Source organism: Eschrichtius robustus, chromosome 8 (assembly GCF_028021215.1).
Source record: "Eschrichtius robustus isolate mEscRob2 chromosome 8, mEscRob2.pri, whole genome shotgun sequence".
Taxonomy (NCBI): Eukaryota; Metazoa; Chordata; class Mammalia; order Artiodactyla; family Eschrichtiidae; genus Eschrichtius; species Eschrichtius robustus.
In genome coordinates this window covers 54,053,366-54,075,421 of record NC_090831.1, presented here as the reverse complement: position 1 = coordinate 54,075,421, position 22,056 = coordinate 54,053,366, and the positions used below count along the sequence as shown (strand labels likewise).

General features: G+C 40.4%; 1 protein-coding gene across 2 annotated transcripts in view; it reads left to right on the top strand.

The window, feature by feature from the left end:
* The first annotated feature begins 869 nt into the window (after nt 1–869).
* KLHL7 (kelch like family member 7) overlaps nt 870–22,056 on the top strand; it is a 63,102-nt gene continuing 41,915 nt past the window's right edge. The window contains exons 1-4 of one of the 2 annotated variants that reach the window (XM_068550499.1): nt 870–1,216; nt 20,156–20,258; nt 21,157–21,250; nt 21,524–21,648. In XM_068550499.1, the coding sequence (XP_068406600.1) occupies nt 1,097–1,216; nt 20,156–20,258; nt 21,157–21,250; nt 21,524–21,648 (442 nt within the window). In that variant the 5' untranslated portion in view covers nt 870–1,096. Of the gene's footprint in view, nt 1,217–15,519; nt 15,638–20,155; nt 20,259–21,156; nt 21,251–21,523; nt 21,649–22,056 lie in introns of those variants that run through there. The other variant, XM_068550500.1, reaches the window with a different exon arrangement.

The following is a 22,056-nucleotide window of genomic DNA, read 5'->3' as shown; positions in this document are numbered from 1 at the left end:
TTGAGTTATACTGTATTGTTTTGTTCTCATCAAGAGAAAGCATAATGCTTTGATAGTGTCAATTATTTTACTTAAAACGTTTCTATGTATTCCTGTATAGACCTAGGTAGCAAATTAAAGCGATATGTATAAGTTTTCAAAATGTAAAATAATGTACAATTTCAAATAATCTTGTATATTATCATATACTAAAAAGAAAAAATTATGATAGTTACAAAAAGCATGCTCCTGAGTTCCGTGACTAAGTTCCGTGTTCCTGTAGAACACTTGGGGAAGCCTAATTGAAGATTTCTGGACCTGACACCTGATCTTAGTCTCAAACATTGAGGAGTAAGCAAGCCTAAGCAAGCAGGCATTCTACATCAAGGAGACATCAATGGGGATTGTGTGTTCTTGCCTTATGAATCCCAAGCAAGTAAATCTTGTACTCCATGCAATAAACCTTTAACTTTCAGTATGTGACAGTCTTTCCTCATTTCATAAATATTTATTGGGCGCCTGCAATATGCCAGTCTCTGATACAGCAGTGAAGAAAACACCAACCCTGCTCCTACGGAGCTTACATTAATGGGAGACTCTTTAATGTGTTCTACCACCCAATTATCCAAAAAAGATAATCTCGCCACGTAATCCAATTGTGTAAAATCTGTCTTGGGCAAAGGGAACGGCACGCGCATCCTCGGATCAGCTTGAAATGAAAACTCAGCCTGTGCGGAAAGGACGCGGGGCGCCAAACGCGAGAGGGCGCCCTCGCCTCGCTCCGCTCGGAGCGGCGCGCCGCTGTGACGCGTCGGCTCCGCCCCATGCTCCCTTCATAGCGCCCCCGCCCCCTTGAGCGAAATGCGCAGACTCCTCCTCCGGGCTCTGCTTCTGCTGGAGACGCTGCGGAGTCGCAGACGTCGCCTCCCCGCGTGCTTCTGAGGTTAGCTGCCGGGCCTTGTCCTACCGCAGTGGCCGCGCCGCGCGGCTCGGGAGCAGGGCGCTGCAGCCGCGGTCCCGGCCTCGGTGTTTGGTAAACAGAAGCCCCAGCGTGCCGGGAGCGTGCAACCCCTCGCCCGGCCCGGCGAGCCCCGGGCGTGAACCGCGCTGACGGAGGATGGCAGCCTCCGGGGTGGAGAAGAGCAGCAAGAAGAAGACCGAGAAGAAACTTGCTGCTCGAGAGGAAGCTAAACTGTTGGCGGGCTTCATGGGCGTCATGAATAACATGCGGAAACAGGTACCGCCTCTGTGGGAGTGACCGACGGCGTCGGGGAGGTGGTCCGGGACTCGGGCCCCTGTCAGCCGCGGCTGAAACCCGCGCCCCGGGGATCGCGACCCTCTTCTTCCTCTGTCCTCGCCCTTCCTTGCATTTTCGCACGCCGGCGAAGCCGCTGTCGGTGGAGGGTAGCGTTAAACAGTTCTCGAGCAAAAGTGCCTCGTCGTCCGCCGATGCTGTGGCTCCTGACTCCTATGGGGCCCCGTGGGCCGGCATTCGGCGTCGGGTATCTCTTGTATAACAGCTGTGCCCTAGTTATCTCTTTGTGAGGCGAGGATCCCTCCATTGGCCAGCCGTTTTAAGGTGTCGGGAGATCTCGGGCGAAGAACCTCACTGGCACAGCCCAAACCGAAGCCCCCCAAGGAAGGGAGAAGCATTGCTGGCCTGACATCAGCTCCTCTAAAATAAGGATCCCCGCCCCCCTTCTGTGTTACCAGGGTGGAGCTAGTAGAAGACAAATCCTCCTGTACGTGTTAATTTAGAGCAGAAACAGCCGTGGATAAATACCGTGCCGCCTTTTAAGGGCACCGTGCGCCTCTGTTGAGAGGAGTTCTTTGTTCTTTGATGTGTGGCGTATTAGTGAAAGTCTTCAGCACGTCGGCGAAAGGTGGGTTATGAAAAGAATGGGTTTTAACGCCAGAGAATGTAGACTAGAGCATCTATTTGTTTTTAAATTCCATAGCATCTTATACCAGTAGGCGTAGAAAAGTCACTTGGTTATTTTCTCGTCCTGGCAGCTTTATTTCTAGAAATATGCATCCAGGAAGATTTGTGGGAATGTTTCAGTTTTGTGACCGTGGTCCTGTTTTTCATGACAAAAGCGGGACATGAGTATAAGTAACTGCAAAACCTAGTTTGCTCAGCTGGTGGTGCTGAAACCACACAACCCAGATTGGGACTGGAACCTACAGGCAGGGACTCGAATCCACCGTCTTTTAACTGAGATCACACACCTGGTCTCAGGACTTTAATGAAGCTCAGGTTCTTTTTTTGTTTTGGGGTTTTTTTTTTTTTTTTGGCTGCGCAGCGTGGCTTGTGGGATCTTAGTTCCCCGACCAGGGATTGAACCTGCGCCCTCGGCAGTGAAAGCGCAGAGTCCTAACCACTGGGCCGCCAGGGAGTTCCCAAAGCTCAGGTAGTTTATGTCTCATGGCAGAAGGAATTCAGTGAAAGACAAGGTGATAGGTAAGAAGTGGATTTATTTATAGAGATACACATTCCATAGACAGAACGCAGTCTGTCTCAAAAGGCGAGAACGGCCTTGGGAGAAACACACTTCACAGACAGAGTGTGGGCAATCGCAGAAGGCAAGAGTCCCCAAAATATGGGGTGGTTCGTTTTTATGGGCTGGGTAGTTTCATAGACTAATGCGTGGGAGGATTATTCCAACTACTGCGGGGGTGGGGGTGGGGGAAGGGGCGGAGATTTCCAGGAACTGGGCCAACACCTACTTTTTGGCCTTTTATGGTTAACCTCAGAACAGTCAGGGCACTGGTGGGTGTGTCATTTAGCATATGCTAATACATCACGGTGAGCGTGTAATGAAGAAGACGGTCCACTGGAAGTCAGATCTTCCACCATTTTGGACCTAGTTGGTTCTAACCAGTTTTTGTCATGTTCTATGGCTATGTCATTCTTTTAAAGGTTGTGCCCTGCCCCCTTTCCTCCTGTTTCAGTTCTGATGGGACTGTGGACAACAGTAGAGGAATTTAAGAGTTTTATGAGGGTATTAACTTTGGTTTCTTTAAGCAAACTCTGCTGGGGTCTTGTCTTTGTTCATCAGCTCCTGACATTGTGCATGAATGCGGTAGATATTTGTGGGAGTGCCTTTAAATCTTGCCTGGTCTTTGGGCTGAAGTAGCTGTGAATGCTTGAATTCAATATTTTATGTAACTTTCATGTATCTATTTCCATGTATACATTCATGTTCCTTTCCTGTGAACCTTTCTTACGTTTAGGACACCACTGACTTTGCATTGCTGGTGCATTTAACTAGCGTCTGCCTCTAAAACGTAATTGCACCGCAATTCACCAGTGCCCGCATTTGTTTCCAGCAACCCTCCCACTCCCCCAAATACGTGTTTTCATACGCAGACTGTAGCATTGTAAAGCATTGCCTCGTTCCCTGCGTAGATGGGGTGCAACTGGGTTGCAGCATCAGATGTTTACTTGAAGAGGAGGGGATTGTCTGAGACTGTATGTTTAGCTTTTGGGGTTTAAAAATTGATTCATATCCATTTCTTAGACTTAGCTTTAAACAATATTAGCATCTACTTATTTACTGTTAAAATAGAAATACAGTTACTGAAATACCAGGATTCTGTTACTGAGTAGGAAGGGGAAAATGGATGCTGGGTGAGATATCAGGAATTTCTTCGACAATGGTTAACTGGCCTTAATCTGCCAGTTTCTCCTTTTGTCATTGGCTTTGCTTGTCATTCAGACAGTTCTCCAGTAACACTTTTACCAACTTCATGGAATCCTGCATCTTTTGTAAGGTGGGCAGCTTCACTTTGCAGTTGATTTACATTATACATGTATTGTTCTGTTTAACATAACAGAGAAGAGGCTCACCAAGAGTGACTGACAAGGGCAGTTGATGGGAAGTGGCAGAAATAGAAGCTGGTCTGAGCCAGAGGAGGAATGTTTGAGTGAGGACCAGTTTTAAAAGTGTTCTTCTATGGTGAATACTTCTGTGTTATTACTATTTTTGCTTTCCCTTACGATCTCATTACTTTGGGGATCAGGATAATGAGTGCCTGGATGACAAGGGCCCCCAGAAACATCCCTATACAAATTTAAGAACACTGTGAAATTAGAATTCCTGAATCCCAATTCCTGCTCTATCATTAATTAGTATTGTGATATTAGAAAAAGATTTAGGTCATTTCATCTCTCTGTAGCATTGCAGCCAATCTGTACGTAGTGGTGAAAGGGGGTTCTGCTGAGCCCGCAGCCTCAGCTTCCAGTGGAGGCTTTTCCTCCATTATCCTTTCAGTCATTTCTAGCCTTTTGTTTTTAAGTAAACTCTACAATGAAGTATAGGATTCACGAAAAGGATCCAAATCATAAATGTGCAGCTCAAAGAATTACTGCAAAACGAACACACCCCCTCCAAGAAAAAGAGATTGGCTAGTACACCAGAAAGTCTCCACCTTGTGCCCTTCTCAATTGCTACCCCCTCAAAGGTAACCACTATTCTAATTTCTACTACCATAGATTTGTTTGTCCTGTTTTTGAACTTGTATACATGGAATCATACAGTATATACTTGTGTGTCTTGCTTTCTTAAAGCTAGCATTTTTTTTAATTTTTGAATTTTATTTTTTTATACAGCAGGTTCTTTTTAGTTATCCATTTTATACATATTACTGTATAAATGTCAATCCCAATCTCCCAATTCATCCCACCACCACCACCACCACCACCACCCCCACCACCACCCCGCCACCCCGCCACTTTCCCCCCTTGGTGTCCAAGTCTAGAAACTGTCATACAGAGTGAAGTAAGTCAGAAAGAGAAAAACAAATATCGTATATTAACGCATATATGTGGAACCTAGAAAAATGGTACAGATGAACCAGTTTGCAGGGCAGAAATTGAGACACAGATGTAGAGAACAGACTTATGGACACTAAAGCTAGCATTTTGTTTGTGAGATTTATCTCTATTGTGTGTTGCTCTAGTCCGTCTTCATTGTGTGTAATATCCCATTGTATGAATACACCAGAATTTATCCATTCTATCATGTTGGGTATTTGGGACTGTTAAAAGTAGTGCTACTTTGAATATTTTTGTACATTTTGTACATGACTCTTGATGTGTACATGTATGCATTTCTGCATTTTTGTTGGGAAATACCCAAGCGTGGAGTTGTTGAGTCATAGGTTAGGCTACATTCAGCTTTAATAGATCCTGTGGTACAATTTCCGAAGTTGTGCCAGTTCACACTTTGGCCAGCTCTGTATGAGAGAGGCTTTTGCTCTACATCTTTGCTAACACTTGATATTGTCAGTCTTTATAACATTAGCCATTCTAGCGGATGTATAGTGGCATCTTATTTAATTTGGTTGAGCACCTTTTCATTCATTTTTCCAACTCTTTTTTAGATTAATGTTATTATCTGTTACACTAGAAAGGGGCTCTACAAAGCAGGGCAGGGTCAAAGTCACTCTTGCAGGTACCCAGTGCTATTGCTATTGTGTTAATGAAGTCCAGAAGACCCTTAACAATTGAGAGATGTTTTGAGAACTTTCTGAGTACCACTACAGTTCACAGTTTCCTCAGGTTAAATGAATTAAAACATAATTAGAATTTTAAAGCTTATGTTAAAGCCCCACTGAGAGTTAAGTGAGAGAACCACAAAGCTGATTTGAGGATTGGATGCTGGGCAGTCACCTGGGCTCACTTACTAACTGAAATGACTCAGCTTCTGTATACACACCTCTCCAAGACTGTCAATTACTACATGTCATTAATCTTTAGGGTCTCTTGTGAATAATCCAAACCTTCTGCATTAAATCCTCAATAATAGAAACACCAGCCATTCTCCAAAGTGTTTTATATGCTTGTCTCATTTAATTTTCATAACAACTCCCATTGACAACTCCCATTATCCATATCTTCCTATTCTTAACTCTATTCTATTTTCTCTTTTTGTCTGTCCAGTTTAGGAGATATATCTCTCTCTTCACTGTCTTTTCAATGTCCTAAGCTTTCTTGGCCCTCCGTCCTTTTTTCACATACTTTGGGCAAAAAGCACTGATGACTGTTTACCTTCTTTGTGCAAGGCTTCTAAGCACAGCTGAAGAATATTCCATTACTGGGCAGTCCTCTGCCAGGTGAGTCCTAACTTCAGCTGGGCTGGCAGTACTACTGGTGAGCAGTTCTACTTACTATTTATTTTACTGTTTTCCTCTAACCCAAGCCCTTACTCTGTATCCTCATTTTCAGTACATCATCTCTCTTTTGACATCACAAATAAATAGAAGTCATTAGTCTGGAACTATCTAACTTTAAACTTTCCACCACCAAATCTATAAACCTGTTTTGGCACCTTTTTTTATTCTGCTGCAATGGATAAAGCCATTTAAAGCCAGTACTTTCACCTGGGCTTTGACTTTCTCAGTACTAGTGTAGTCAGAAAAGTTACACCATTAGTTATTCTTTCTTTGTTAAGCATCTTTAACTTCTCCTTCTCTGCTGGATTCTAGCCATCAACATTTAGGCATGTTTTAACCTCTCTAGCCTTTAAACTAACCAACAAACCAATACACTTATTCTTAGTCTCAATATTTCCCTGTAAATAAAATCCCTCTCCCCCTTGTTAAAACCAAAAGGTGGGTAGAGTCACTGCCTCTTGGCTCACTGTTTATCTATTCCCCTATTTCAGTTTGGCTTTCTAACTTATCCATTTAGATGAATACTTGTTGAGAACCCATTGTGTGAGACCTACTTACCATAAAATGGCAGGTACAAGAGACTGATAAAAGGCCAGTGTGACTGGAGCACAGAACATAAGGGGAGGATGGTGCAAGATGAAATTGGAGAAGTAGCTAAAGATCTGCCCGTGTATAGCCTCATAAGTCAAGTTAGGGGGTTTTGCCTTTATTCTAAAACCCTTTCAAATATATGTGTGTATAAGAGGAGGAATAGGTGTATCAGTTTTTCTTTTGAAAAAGATGATTGACTGCTCTATGGTGAATGAATTAGCTCTCAGAGTAGAAGCTGGCAGACCAAACAGGAAGTTGTTACAGTAGCGCAGTGAGATGGTCCTTTGGACTAAGGTGATAGCAGCAACGGCAATATCAATAAAGAAAAGATGGTATATTCAAGAGATTTAGGGGGTAAGATCAACAGGACTTAGTGATGGTAACGACATGTGGTTGTGATGACTAAATTAGAAAAACAAATTAAGATAACTTAAAACAGAACCTAATAATGAGTAAGCTCTCAATAAATGTTGGCTATTTTTGCTGTTGTTGTGATGGTGGTGGTTGATTGGATGCTGAGGGGTTCTGTACAAGATGTCATTTATGACCTCCAGGGTTCTGAAATGCATAACTAGATGGATGATGACACAGTTCTCTGAGAGAGGAGATACTGGAAATGGATCAAGGCTTTGAGGAAAGGATTATAGTTTGTGTTTTAGATAGTTTAGTTTGCAGTGCCCCTGAGACATTAAGGTATCTGATGAGTGGACAGGTCTGGAGAGTTGTGGGTTAAAAGTATAAATTTTTGAGTTATTTGCATATAGAAGATAAACTTCATTGAAGCTGTGGAGAGTTAAGAATCTAGGATAAAGGCTGGGTAGGGAATGAGCCTGTAAAGAAGACAAAAAAGTAGTGGCCAGAAGAGTAGGAGGAAAATGAGAGTTTTGAGGATCAGAGAAGAAATTGTTTCAGAAGGAAGATGACAAATTTTGATGCCTAAGAGAAGTCAGAGTAAGATCAGAACTAGAAACGTTCAGAGGATATAGCAACAAAGAGGGGTTTATTGACTGTGATGAGAGTTGTTTTGATGGGGAGACGGATGGAAGTCAGATTAGTGTGAATAGGGTATGAGAAAATTGAGACAGTTCATTTGAGATTTGGCCCTGAAGGGAGTGAGGGAATCAAATAAAGGCTTTTTAAATGGAAGATGTATGTGTGTTTAAAAACTAGTAGGAAGAATTCATTTGAAATGGCGAGGTTTAATATATGTGAAACAGAATGGGTGATTGATAGATGATTCCTGAGATGAAGTCCAAAGTAAAGGTGAGTAATCTCCTATGGGAGGAGGATGGTTCCTCTTCCATAGGAGTGGGAAGGAGGAGAGGGTTGGTAGGTACATAGGTGGGTGTGTTTGGAATCAAGAGAATGAAGGAGTTCCTACCTAGAGGCTTTTGTTTTCTCTGAAAAGTAGGAGATGAGATCATCTGCTAAAATGAAGGAGGAAGAAGATGAAGCTGGAGGTTGAGGAAAGTTGTTTTTGTGAAGAATAGAAATGGTATGATGGCTGGCAGTGTGGTTTTGTTTTGTTGCTGTTTTGGCCGCACCGCATGGCGTGTGGGATCTTAGTTACCCGACCAACCAGGGATCAAATCCATACCCCCTGTAGGAGTCCTAACCACTGGACCGCCGGCGAATTCCCAATATCTAAGTCGTCGTCGTCTTTTTTTTTTTTTTTTGCCACACCGCACAGCTTGTGGGATCTTAGTTCCCTGACCAGGGATTGACAGCAGTATTTTTTGAGGTTAATTATCATGAACTTATAATGAATATTTATCCTTAACCTGGCCTTCAAAGCCCTGTCATAAAGGTTCTATGACTCGCTTCCCTTCCTACTCATGCTTCAGTTCTTTATTTTTTTTATTTTTTAAGATTTTTTTCATGTGGACCATTTTTAAAGTCTTTATTGAATTTGTTACAGTACTGCTTCTGTTTTATGTTTATGGGGTTTTTTTGGCCCCGAGGCATGTGGGATCTTAGCTTCCCCGACCAGGGATTGAACCCGCACCCGGGATTGAACCCGCACCCTCTGCATTGGAAGGCAAAGTCTTAACCCCCAGGGAAGTCCTTACTTTAAAGTAAAGTTCTTACTTTAAAAGCCACTTCTTCCCTGAATGCCCTAGATTATGTCAAGCCCCTCTATTACATATGCTCTTACAGCACTCTATTCCTTTCTTTCATGCATTTATCAGCTCTATAAAGGCAATAAACACTATTTAGTTTAAAGCATGTCTTTGCTACTAGGCTCTAAGCTCCATGAGGGCAGGGACTGTGTTTGGCTTGTTCGGCTATATTGCCAACATCTACCACATAGGTGCTCAAATATTTGTTAATACAATAGTTGATATCATATGTATGGTTGATAACACCTAGAGGATGAGTGGACAGAGGATCTGGGTAGCATCAACATTTTAAAGGATAGGAAGAAAAGTGCGTTGGAGATTAAGGTGTGGGAGGAAGAAAGACAGCAGGGAATAATGTCATTGAAACCAAGATTAAGTTACAAAGGAGAGCCAGTCGGGAGTATCCAGTGCTATAGGGAGGTCAAAAAAGAGAGTGTCCAGTGGATTTGAAAATTGGTGGTTTTAGCAAGTAAAGTTTTAATGGAATGGTGGGGGGAAAAAGCAAATTTTAGAGGACAAAGCAGGGACAGAGTGGGGAGTACATGGAGAGGAAACTGCCCCCTTTGTGGCCCAAGCTTTCCCAGATGGGATCAATGTTCTGCTAAACTCTGTAGTATCTAGTGCATACTGTCATCATGACACCATGTGTGTGTTGAATAAATGAGTACAGAAGCACATCTTAAGAGAGACATGATTGTATTAAAATTACCTTCTGAGAAGAAGGGGGACAGTCAAGATTTGGGAGATGTAAGAACCAGGGTAGCCCCAAAAGCCTCTGGCCTTTTTCTAGGACAGTGTCTTCATTGCACCTCACCTCTGACTACTTGCAGTCTGTTTCTCTTTCAGAATTTCAAATCCTGGAGAGAGAGGATCTGATAGACATAGTTTGGGTTAAATGTTAATCCTGTGAATAAATTATCCTAAGCAGAATAGGGCCATGTAGCACAAACATGATCTTGAAAGGCCCATGTATTGAGGCCATTTCCTGAGAAGGAAGAATTGTAAGTCAGGTGGCTACTCCAGTTGGCATCTACTACAAAGATTCGTATTAGTGAAATCACTGATAAATTTTTTAGTACATAATATAGCATATAATTTAGTTACATTCTGTTGAGCTGTCAAAAAATGTGGTTGATTAACATTTAAGAGAGACACTCTTAAGAATATGCCATCTTATTTCAGATTAGCTTACTGGAAAATGGTGTGCCAGGATTAAATGAGTTCTGCCTTAGACCTTCTCTTTGAGTTGCAATTAAATTGAATCACAATTTAATATTACACTGTAAGCTATTACTGTGAAAAATTATTTTAGAATGGTTTTGTGTCTTCTATAAAACTTCTTTTAGCAATTTTGCCTTTAGTCACTCATTGCTTTAGGAAGCAGCATGCTATAGTGGAAATAACATGGACATTGGATTCAAACAGATTTCTGGGTTTGAATTCTGCTCTGTCTTCTTACTAATTGTGTGACGTTGAGCAAGTCGATTCTTCAGCCTTTTGTGTTCCTATGTGCACAATGATCATAATATCCTACCTTACTGATGTTGGAACTAGTGAGAGAAAGAATGTGAAAACTCTTGATAAATTATTCAGTGTTACACAGATATTGTTGGTATTGTTATTATCACAGTGAATCTGCTGGGATTCTTGGTTACCAGCAACAGAAACCATTCTGTCTTAAGTAAAAGTAATTTATTGCAAGGGTATCGGGAACTTACACCGTTCATCGTAGGCTGGAAGATGAGCAGTCCTGGCAAACAAGCCTAGGGATTCTTTGGTAGCTAGGCTGCAGAAACCCTGGAGTCAAGGTTACAATGCAGGAACAGTCTTGACGACTTGCTGGTGCCACCATAAAGACATCCCGTTGTCCCCGACACACCGCCCCATCTTTCTGTCATTCACCCAAGATTCAGAATCCTGGAAGTAGGTATCTAACTGGTTGGCCTTAGATTGTTTGCCAGATTAGGGCTGTGCTAAGGAGTGAATAGAAGAATTATCTGACTTACTTGTTCCATAACGAGAGGCAGGCTCTGAGAATTGCCCTCTCCCCAAGATAGTTCATAATGAGGATTTTTTCCAGAAATGAGAGTTTGGGGTTCTAGGAGGCAGGGGAAATTGGATGCTAGATTGCCAGAATCCACAAATATCCACTATGACCTATACCTTAGGTGTCCAGTGCAAACATGCATGCCCTTATTCTGTCCTATAATTTTTTTAAAATTATATATATATATCACCAATTAAATTTTTTCACTTACCATATCTAACTCCAAGATCACTTGGTGATATCCATTTCTTCTATAGGCATTTTAAGACCCTAAGGGTATATGTAATAATAGATTCTTTATATGATCGTGGAGGGGAAAGGAAACTAGTTAACACTTAGGTAAATATAAAAGCAAAGATGAAAATAAAAGTAGAAGCCACATTCATTGTTTATTATTTTTTCATTGTTGTATTTGTGACTTCTTCCTTCACTGGCTATTCCTATTCTTTGTCTTTAGCCAACCCCTTAAGGTTCTTTATCTGATGGGGTGACCTGATCTTTTATTCCTAGGTATCTTGAACCTTTGGTCTTGCCTGTATAGGGTTACTTTAGTCTTACATTCACATTTACCACTGCAGTTGGCAGTACTAGTGTTGGCTCTGGGATTTGATTTTATGCTACTTAAAAGCTGATTAGTTAGCCTGTTGCTGTTTAATGGATGCTGGCAGAAGACATGAGACTGCTAGGTCAGAGACAACAGACTTGATTGTTCACAGCACAGCATCACCAGCATCAGCATGTATGCATCAGTTCCCCTTGCCCCACAAGTACAATGAGGGTGACATGGTGGGACCCAGATGGATGTTAGGGTTTGTGTTGCAGCTAAGGAATAAACAGTAAGGAATCTGCCACTTTTATAGCAAATGATAGGCAAGCTTGCTGTTTATCCTGGAGGGGAGACATTATCTCACCCTTATGGTCGCTTTCTGCCAACAAAACCCTGAGAAATGATGGCCTGGGTAAAAAGTGGTAGAGCCTTGCATTCTTGGCATGTCCAGGAAGATATGCAGGAACTCGAGACCCATAGAGAACTGTCTCTCCCAACAACCAGAAGGTATCCAAGGGGGTCCCCCGAGTTCCAGTCATCTTCTGTCCCATGGAGGAAGAGCAACAACTTTTTTCTTGATGGCCAGGATCAGGCGCCTACCCAAATGTAATAACTTTTTACCGGTGGCATGAGGAGGCCAAACTGGCCAGGTCACAGTCTTAACTGTCCATTCTGTGGAAATGTTGTTATATCGCTTGATTAAATGATTCTTCTTTTGGGTCCCCATATCTCTAAACTGCTAGCAGAACCCACCTCCAGAAAGACTAATTGCTGAGATCAGAAACAAAATTTCTGTAAATGAATCCTTAAGCATATTAGTGAGGGGAGCCTCTTCCATGCCTTGGTTGCCAGGCTAGTTCTGGCTAGAACCCATTCTATCTATACAAATTAAGTGAAATCCACCTAATTTGTATAGATAGAATGAAAATGGATTCAGCTGCTTAAAGAAAAAGGTTTGAAAACCACTGATCTGAGGCGTTTCCCTGAAAAGAGAATAAACTGTGTGTGTCTTTCTGTGTCGAAGCGGTGTTGAGAACAGAGGATTTGCAGGGGTGGTCTTAAGCAAAGCCTCATCTTCCAACTTTATTTTACTAGAGAAGCACTGCATATAGGGGATTACCAGGTAGTTGCCCATCTGTCAATAGGGTGTTCTATTATGTCTCAGTTGGCTGTTGATCTCTACATAAACTCCCTGAGTTGAGAATCTCAGAGAGCTGAATGGTAGAATTCCGGCACCAAATCCCCTCACAAAAGTTGGCTGGACAAAGTACTGTGAGTTCGAATTCCCAGGTTTGCTTTGTCTTTTAGTTGTTCTGTTTTCTTACTGGCACAGGGAGTGCTTTGTTCTATCTTAAATGCTGACAAGGCATCCTCTATCAATGACTGTTCCTTTTTGTAGCCTCTGAAGAACAGTTGAAGAGGTTATTTACATTTTTACTCCAGAAAGCTCTGGAATGGGTCGATACCTCTTAAGTTAACTCTAGACTGGAAGGTCATTTCCATTTCTCATCTCAAATTTTTCTCAGCCAAGATGTCATTCATAGCTCTCCGGATTGTCTGCAGTGAACCGAATGACAGCACTCCATCTAATTCCATACTAGCAACAGAAAATCCCCCAAATTTGTCTGTTGTGAACCCTCTTATTATTAAATTCCCACATCTATAATCTCCCTGTAAATTAAAATTAAAGCAATTGAAAGGCAAAAGTCTGCTCTCCCCGGTTTCTTAAACTGCTCAGTCTCAGCCAGAAGGCGTTCACTTAAGTGTTTGGGTCAAGTCAGGGTAACTTCTTCAGCAGCTTCAGCGTCGGCTGTCTTCCATTGGAATAGATTAAGTTAGTTTAGCACCTCCAAAGCTGAACATCTCCAGTTTCAAGGTAGTTTGTGTCACGTGTTTTCAGTATGTCAAAGGGTCTCTGGGACTTTTAAGATTAGCATAGTGTCACCCCCACCCCTACAAACCTGAAAAGATTCAAGCACATCTCCTCTCTCTACAGTAAATAGTGCAGATGTTGACACATTATTATACAGTCCTAACCCACCTTATTGTTCCCAGCCAAAAACAGATAGAAACTTCGTTTCTGGAGGAACAGGGTTTTCAAAGTAAGAAAATCTTGGCTTTTGGTTTTGACAGATTGCCAGTCTGTGTCAGCTCTCTGTAATTGATAGACCCTAAGACTAAACTCAGCTGGGAAGAATCACTTATCAAGAGGCTAATAGGGACACTATGTTTACTGGATAGGGAAGGAATTTCACGTATGCATAATAATGTTTCATTGGCATATGATACATTGTTTTTCACGGGCAAAATGTTAGGTATTTGCCAGGGGGATTTCTCAGCTGCTCAGTCTCTTAGAGTTTCTTTTTTCCCCTTGTTGTCCATCCTGCATGTTTAAAGATTAATTTTCATTTCTTTTTTGAACCCTGTGGTCCTGGCCACTCAGTGCAGAAATGATTGAGTTTTGTCTAGTGACAAACTCTTCCCTCCCTTTTGGGAGGAGAGTGATCCACATTTGTGACAGGCAGTTGTGCAGAGCACAGTTTGTGGCCTTGAATTCTCTACAGTTCTAATCCTCCTGGTTGTTCTGCACCTTTGTGTCCTCATCAGAAGCCTCACCGCCTGTGAAATTCCTTATATATATACATATACATGTGTATGTTTAAAATATATTGAAGTATAGTTAATTTACAATGTTGTGTTAGTTTCAAGTGTACAGCACAGTGATTCAGTTTCTTTATATACATTAATCCTGTCTCTTGGAAGAGCCTTTTCTTTTTTCCCCTCCATTTGTCTCAGCTGGAGTGTGACCTTTAACAGATTCCTCTAAGGCCTGTGGCCCTTTACAGTGTGCTCCTCAAAACCTTGCCTTTCTTCATTTTTTGTTTTCCAGGCCTTGGAAACTTGGTGGTAGCAGACACATTCCTTTCTGTTACCTACTTGTGTCAAAATGGGCTGTGTCTTCGTGTCTGTTCCTTCCAGACAGCCCCAGCTGAGTTATTAACCTGTTTTTTAAGTTGAATACTTTCCTATCCGGTAGAGCTAACATTGTTTAGATCAAATGCCTCTTTTCCTTTTCTTTTTGGGCCCAGATGTTTTGCTAACCTACTTCTACTAGTGCCTTTCAAAGTCTATAGATTTTGCCATGGTGGAAAATAAGAGGTCTATGCGTTCAGGATTACTGCCAACCCTTACCACCCTCAGTAAGGTAATTTTAATCATGGGGAATCCCAGCATCTAACTTAGGTCTGGACTATGTCTGAATTATTTGGCTTCCCTTAAAGTGACCTAGTACTCTCCCTTAGTCTTATCTCCACAAACTTCCCATATACATTGCACTAGAGCATATACCGTTCCTGTCTTCCCACCAGATCACCTTGCAGATTATTTAATAATGCATGAAATACTCTATTGCTGCTCTTCCTTTTCCCTTTTCAAATCAATCTGAACTTACTGTAATCACCTACTATAATTGTCCCAGGCTTTTGAGGGCAGTCCTTTAATTATGCGTTTGATTTCTTACCTTTAGCTTTAAAATAAATCTTATAAAAAAAATTCCAGGATCAAGCTTCTTTCTGAGAGAAACGATTTAGTCTGCTCCTGAATTCTTTCTTCCTTCATTGTATCTCTTTGGTCCATATTACTTTTGTATAAATAACAATAAAAATAACTTTTTTGTGTTTCCTAATCTCGTCTTTTAAAGAACAGTTATACCAAAGTTCATCTCCTTTCCCTTTCGAAGCTGTTTGGCCTAGCTTGTCATATGTTTCCCTTAAGGAAGGAAATGCCCTTTTCCTTTATTAATCTAGGTGTGTTCCTTTGTTTTTCTTTAACTGTCCCACTCGCCTTATTGTGATTATACATGTGTTTAAGCCCAGTGCTGTTTTTCTTGCTTTTCTGAACAAAGATGATTTCCAAAGAGGCCTTTTAAATTTTTTCTCTTAACCTTTGGGTTTATTATGGCTTTGTTGAGACTTTTCTAGTATCTCAATCCAACATGATGATTTACCCTATATAATAAGGGTTCCATTTTCGTTTATCCTTTCAGTGATTTAAATCCACCACCCAACTATAGTTGAATCTACAGTCTACCCAGGGATTTGTACCCAGGGTCAACTTGAAATCACGCTGGGAGGGACTGATTGCAGAACCTTGTTGACAAGCTACATAAATCCAAAGGTTAGTCATTCCTCAGTCCTCTCCTTGGGATACAGTAAAGAATAGAATTTGGGACAGCTGCTTGCATGCCTCCTACTAACGCCAGCACATATTGTTAAAAGCTAGAACCTCATGCAATGCTGTGGAGCTTACAGGAACCTAAAGTGCCTTTTGCAGTCCTGTCTGGCAAATACATAAAGAGAGCAAAAGGTTATTCCACTAATGCATGCCTAAAATGCTTGCCTGTTTTGAGGTCTTTCCAAACCAAAGGACTCTTCCCTCAAAAGTGTCTAATACTTGCAAACACTAAAGTAGCACCAAAGTTTCTGTTTGCCTCTGTTTGAGTGTCTATGCATACGGATTTGAGGGGCCCTCTTCTTCTTCTGGCTCTAAATATTTGAGAAGTAGAGGTAGGAGACAGATAAATTAATGGTGATGACAGACTAGTGAACATGACATTGAGTTGAGCATAAAATGGGCTTCCTCTTCTTTTTCCCCTTAACCAAAATCTTACCCAGTCTGAGGCAGAGCAGCTGAGGAATGGGAACAGTCCTCTCCTGCCATAGATAGGGGCAAGCCTCCCAATGAATTATGTTCTACTTTGGGGGCAGATTAATGGAAGAAGAGTGAGCCAGGAGGCCTGGCTCTGTGTGGTCAGTGACCTCTACCATGCTCTTGCTCATCCTGTAGTCACTCTTCCACAAGCGACAGATGGAGAAAAGGACTGAAACTTCCTTCCCAGTACTTACCTTCCCCAGAGGAAGAGAGAGGACTTCATGACAGAGAAATCTGTTGTTTCTCAAATTGATATGTTATCCCATTTTTTCAATTATCAAATCTCTCACCACATTTTTTAAATTAAACTTTATTTTTTTTAGAGCAGTTTTAGGTTTAACAGAAAAATTGAGCAGAAAGTGCAGTTTTCATTTACCCCCGTTGCCCCTCCCCCCCGCCCCAGTTTCCCCTATTATTAACATCTTGTCTAAGTGTGGGGCATTTGTTACAATGGATGAGCCATTGTTACATTACTGGTTCACTCTTTGTGTTGTACATTCTGTGGGTTTTGACAGATGTATAATGACATATATCCACTGTTAGAGTATCATACAAAATAATTTCCCTGCCTTAAACATTACCTGTGCTCCACCTTCTCACTACATATGTGAAATGGTATCTTTATCATATGCCAAATGCCCGTTAATGTGGATCCCTCACATTTCTTAGGTTTATTTCTCAACATTTAATTATTTTGTTGCTGCTATGACTGGGATTTTTATTTCTCTCATTTTTGTGTTTTTCTAATGGCATATTACATCTAATTGCTTTTTCATGTTTATCGTAAGTCTAGCCACCTTACTAACTTTTCATATTAGTTCTACAAGTGTTAAATTGATTTATCTTTATTTCCTTAGTGATATGGCTAAAATTTCCAGAACAGTGTGACAGGGGTGTGTGTGTGTGTGTGTGTGTGTGTGTGTGTGTGTGTGTGTGTGTGTGTGTATTTCAAACTTGAATGAGAATGTCTCTCCTGTTTCACTAGTTTGTTGTTGATTCTGATGAATGACCTTCAACATACAGACACATCATTTTCTTTACTAAAGAATCTCAGGAAATGAATTTTTAATTTTATCAAACACCCTTTTGCCCATATATTGAAGTTTTTCTTTTTTTTTGGCCAAGCCTCATGGCATGCAGGATCTTAGTTCCCTAACCAGGGATCGAACCCGTGCCCCCTGCAATGGAAGCACGGAGTCCTAACCACTGGACCACCAGGGAATTCCCTGAAGTCCTTCTACATGAAAATTTTCTCTTTTAACCTGTCAGTATGATGAATTACATTTATAGAATTATCATTCTTGAACCCTTCTTGCATTCCTAGAACAATACCCTGCTGGATTCAGTTTGCAAATACTTGACAGATCTGTAAATGAGACACCTAAAGGAGGAAAAAGTCCAAAGAAAATGTGACCAAAATAGCAACCAACAGTTTAAAAAAAAAAAAATGAAGACAGCAAGGAAACAATAAATAGTATTTAAAAAGATGGCATATGTAAGATGAAACATAAGTTATCAGTAATAAATAGGAGGGATTCAACTAAACCCTACTAAAAATGATCCTTAGATGGTGAGAACTTCAGACTAAGTTACACAAAAATCTATGCTGTTTATAAGAGGCTAAAAATTCAAAAGCTGAAAATAATAAATACAAAGATATAATTTTGGGAGGACATAAACAGAGAAATTTCAAGGTTTTTTGGTTTGTTTAATCCAGTGAAGATGTATTGTTCAAAAGGTAGTTTTGTTTGTTTTGTTTCTCTTCCATTCACCCAGGACTTGTTACCTCTCATTATCCAGATCACCTGAATCTCTGTCTCTTCCCATTTCCTGTCTTTGCGTACACCTCTTCCCCAGAGGATTGATAGCAGGAGGGACCTCTCTTTTTAGGTCAGTCTCATTTCTTGTTGAATAGGACCTATTCATCTATTGTAGTCCAGTCAAATAAATGCACCATTTGGATATAAAAGATTGCTCCCATTTCACCTCCTCCTACTCGCCACACACAGCATTAATATCTGGCTAGAGATTAATCTTAGACTAAGACTAAATTGTACAGAGATCCCTCTGATTCCTCTAATTTCCTTCAGTGCCTGTAAATTCACTACACTAACATTCCCCATTCCTGAGTATGCCTTGGAAAGGTTTTTTGCTACATTTCAGTTTACCTTTACATTTTCTGGAACTTCCCATCCTCAGCCATAGGTCCCTCCCCTATCTAATTTGCTTGCTATTCTGTCAGTATTCTTTCTTCCTCTCCCTCCTTTTTTCCTTCCTTCCCTCCCTCCCTTCTCCCTTTCTCTTTCTTTATCTTCAGCAACTTGATCAGCTTGTTTTGATAGTAACCAAATAGTTGGCTTGGTTTTGCTACCTGGTATTTTTGGGTGCGGCAAAATCACCTGAGAGCTATGCGTATTCTGTACCCCCTCCCCAAATAAAAGGAAATAAAAATTTAAGACACTGTTGGAATAACAGTAGCTTTAACTATAATCTGCATATAATGTCTAAGCAATAGTCTATAGGCCTTATAAAAAAATATTTAAGTAAGCTGTAAGAGTGAAATGTTCATCCCTTAGCCCATTAATTGGGACTCATTTCTTTTCTCATGCTAAGCATTACCATCTTATTTGGGTTTTTTATTCATGAAGTAATAAAGTAGGAAATAGCAGTGATTTATCTATCAGAAACTATATCAGTAGTTTCAGTAAAATACTTAAAATTTGCAAAATGCCATATCCTCTGAGCTCCTGAGCCATTATTTAGTTTTGTGAGTGAAATTACTCTGAAAATATTATTTACCTCATATTCCCAGTGCCTAAGAGGGTGCTTCACAAAATTTTTTCTGAGCCCAAGCTGTACATTATCTTTAACTTCATTAAAAAATTGAAATTTTATTTGATAAAAAGGACATTTCTTTTTCCTTGAAATTCATCTTTAAGGGTTCCAGTAAATCTTAAATTTTTTCCTTAATGTACCCCATTTTTCCAACATTTTAAGTGTATAATTTAGATCTGCCTTCTCTCAGTAACCTAGAGCGACACATTTTGGCCTAGGTCAGAAATCACAATTTAAAAGTGGCTGCTGGGCTTCCCTGGTGGCGCAGTGGTTGAGAATCTGCCTGCCAATGCAGGGGACACGGGTTCGAGCCCTGGTCCGGGATGATCCCACATGCCACGGAGCAACTAGGCCCGTGAGCCACAACTACTGAGCCTGCGCGTCTGGAGCCTGTGCTCCGCAACAAGAGAGGCCGCGATAGTGAGAGACCCGCGCACTGCGATGAAGAGTGGACCCCACTTGCTGCAACTAGAGAAAGTCCTCGCACAGAAACGAAGACCCAACACAGCCAAAAAATAAATAAATAAATAAATAAATAAATTTAATTTTAAAAAAGTGGCTGCTATCCAGGTCCCATCAGAAGTGCATTTTAGAGAAGTGTTATTTAAGGAAAGAGTGCTGAATGGACATTTGGTTCATCCACTCTGTATATTCTGAGTTGTTTCTGTTGCAAGTTAGATCTATGAAGGCAACTTCTTTGGAAAATGCAGTGTGCCACCTGCATTTTATCAAGGACAATTTTTAAAAAGCAGATTGTTATATTTGAAAAACCATCAAGGACATTGCCATTAGGTCATTTAATGTCCCCATAAAATCTCACCATGAGAAATATCGTAGAATTTGTGTCAGAAAAAAAAATTTGGCTTCCCCCAAAGATTAGTAGACTACTTTTTTTCTGATTATAAAGATCTTTTTTTTTTTCTGACTGTTGGGAAGCTAAGTGCCAAATTTTGATACAGCAAACTCATGACAGCAACTCTGTAAGTCCTTCCTAAATAGGTTTTACATTAAAAACAAAATCTGTGCTGGAAAAAGACTGGATTTAAATACAAAATAGAGATAAAGCATTTGGCAAGCGCCTGTTTTATATCTTCGCTAAGCCATGCCCATTGAACCCCTTTTAATTTTATTTATTTCTCTCTTGATTAGAAAACATTGTGTGATGTGATCCTTATGGTCCAGGAAAGAAAGATACCTGCTCATCGTGTTGTCCTTGCTGCAGCGAGTCATTTTTTTAACTTAATGTTCACAAGTAAGTATCTTAAGATAAAACATAATATTTTTTCTATGAGAATTAGGTGGGGTCTAATTGAAAATATGCCATTTTTCCCAGTTTTAGAAGCAGTTAAGTTAAGGCCACAGAACAGTGAAGAGATTGAAGAGTGGTCATGGTGATGACTGATCAAAGGAAAACTGTCCTTTCATTGGCCCTAAAGGCCTGAAGTCTTTATTAATGGAGATATAGCTTCTGCTTGAATACCGGGTTTTTTTCTTAACCTCCGGTAGAAAGGCAAAGGAGCAGATAAGTCTTATGGCATTTTATCTAGCAAGTTAAACTAAATAAAAATGAAATATAACATATTATACTAGAAAGAACCCTAGTTTGGAGTTGAGAATTGGGTCCAAGCCCTGGTTCTACTTAATACTGCTTGTGAGCTTGATCAGGTTATATAATATATCTGCCTCAAGTTTTCTCTTTAGTGCTCTGGCTACCTACCAGGGTTTTGGGGAAGAATGAGAGCTTTGCTAGTGAGAGCTGACTATATATATAATTGTCATTGTTCTTGTAGGTTTGTTCCAGTTACATCAGAGGCATTTTGCCTGTAACAATTTAAGAGAATGCTACCAAATTAATTTAGGAGTTGGGGAAATACTAAATGTAGTTTTATGTCTCTCTGTTCACTTGGGCTTTTTTTCTCGAAGTACACTAATTCACTAATTTCTTAAATTATTTTAAGGCACATGTCAAGTATGGAGAATTAATTTGCATTTATTATAGGAATGTGTTGGGCTTTCTGAGGTATTTTCTTTCAGAGAGGTCTCTGTCCTGTTATTTTTCTCCAACATTTAACACAGCCTAGAATGATCGGGTTCTTCAGTTAAACTCAGGGTAGTACCCATGCCATTTATGTTTCTTCTCTTTGTATTAGCTAACATGCTTGAATCAAAGTCCTTTGAAGTGGAACTCAAAGATGCTGAACCTGACATTATTGAACAACTTGTGGAATTCGCTTATACCGCTAGGTAAGTTAAGGATCGTTTCTGTTGTGGAGGAGTAAGGTCGGGATCTGCCATGACAAAGCGTTGTTGTAACAAATTGGTGTGCTCCAGAATCTTCAGAATGAAAAACTACACGGGTGGTAGGGGCGGGGCTTGAGGATCCTATGCCATACTAATTCAAGGGCTGAAAAGTTTAATTTTTTGTTTAATTTCAGGGGCTAGAAGGATACATTCTATGGTAGCATTATTTAAATAATAAATTGTAGAAAATTAACTTTCACTTTAACTTACTTACAGAATTTCTGTGAATAGCAACAATGTTCAGTCTTTGTTAGATGCAGCAAACCAGTACCAGATTGAACCTGTGAAGAAAATGTGTGTTGATTTTTTGAAAGAACAAGTTGATGCTTCAAATTGTCTTGGTAAGAAATGAGATTCCTATTTTTAAAAAAACCAAAAAACACCATTAATGTGTATTTTAATAAAGAAAAAAAGCATGGTTATAAGTGTCCTCATTTAATCTTTTTTTTACCCTCATTTAATCTTAAAGACATTGTCCACTACAAAATTTTCTAGTAATATATTTTATTTTATTTATTTATTTATTTATTTATTTTTAACATCTTTATTGGCATATAATTGCTTTACAATGGTGTGTTAGTTTCTGCTATATAACAAAGTGAATCAGCTATATGTATACATATATCCCCATATCCCCTCCCTCTTGCATCTCCCTCCCACCCTCCCTATCCCACCGCTATAGGTGGTCACCTAGTAATATATTTTAAGAGGAGGTTAAGGAGATACATATTAACCTGGGCAGAAACAAG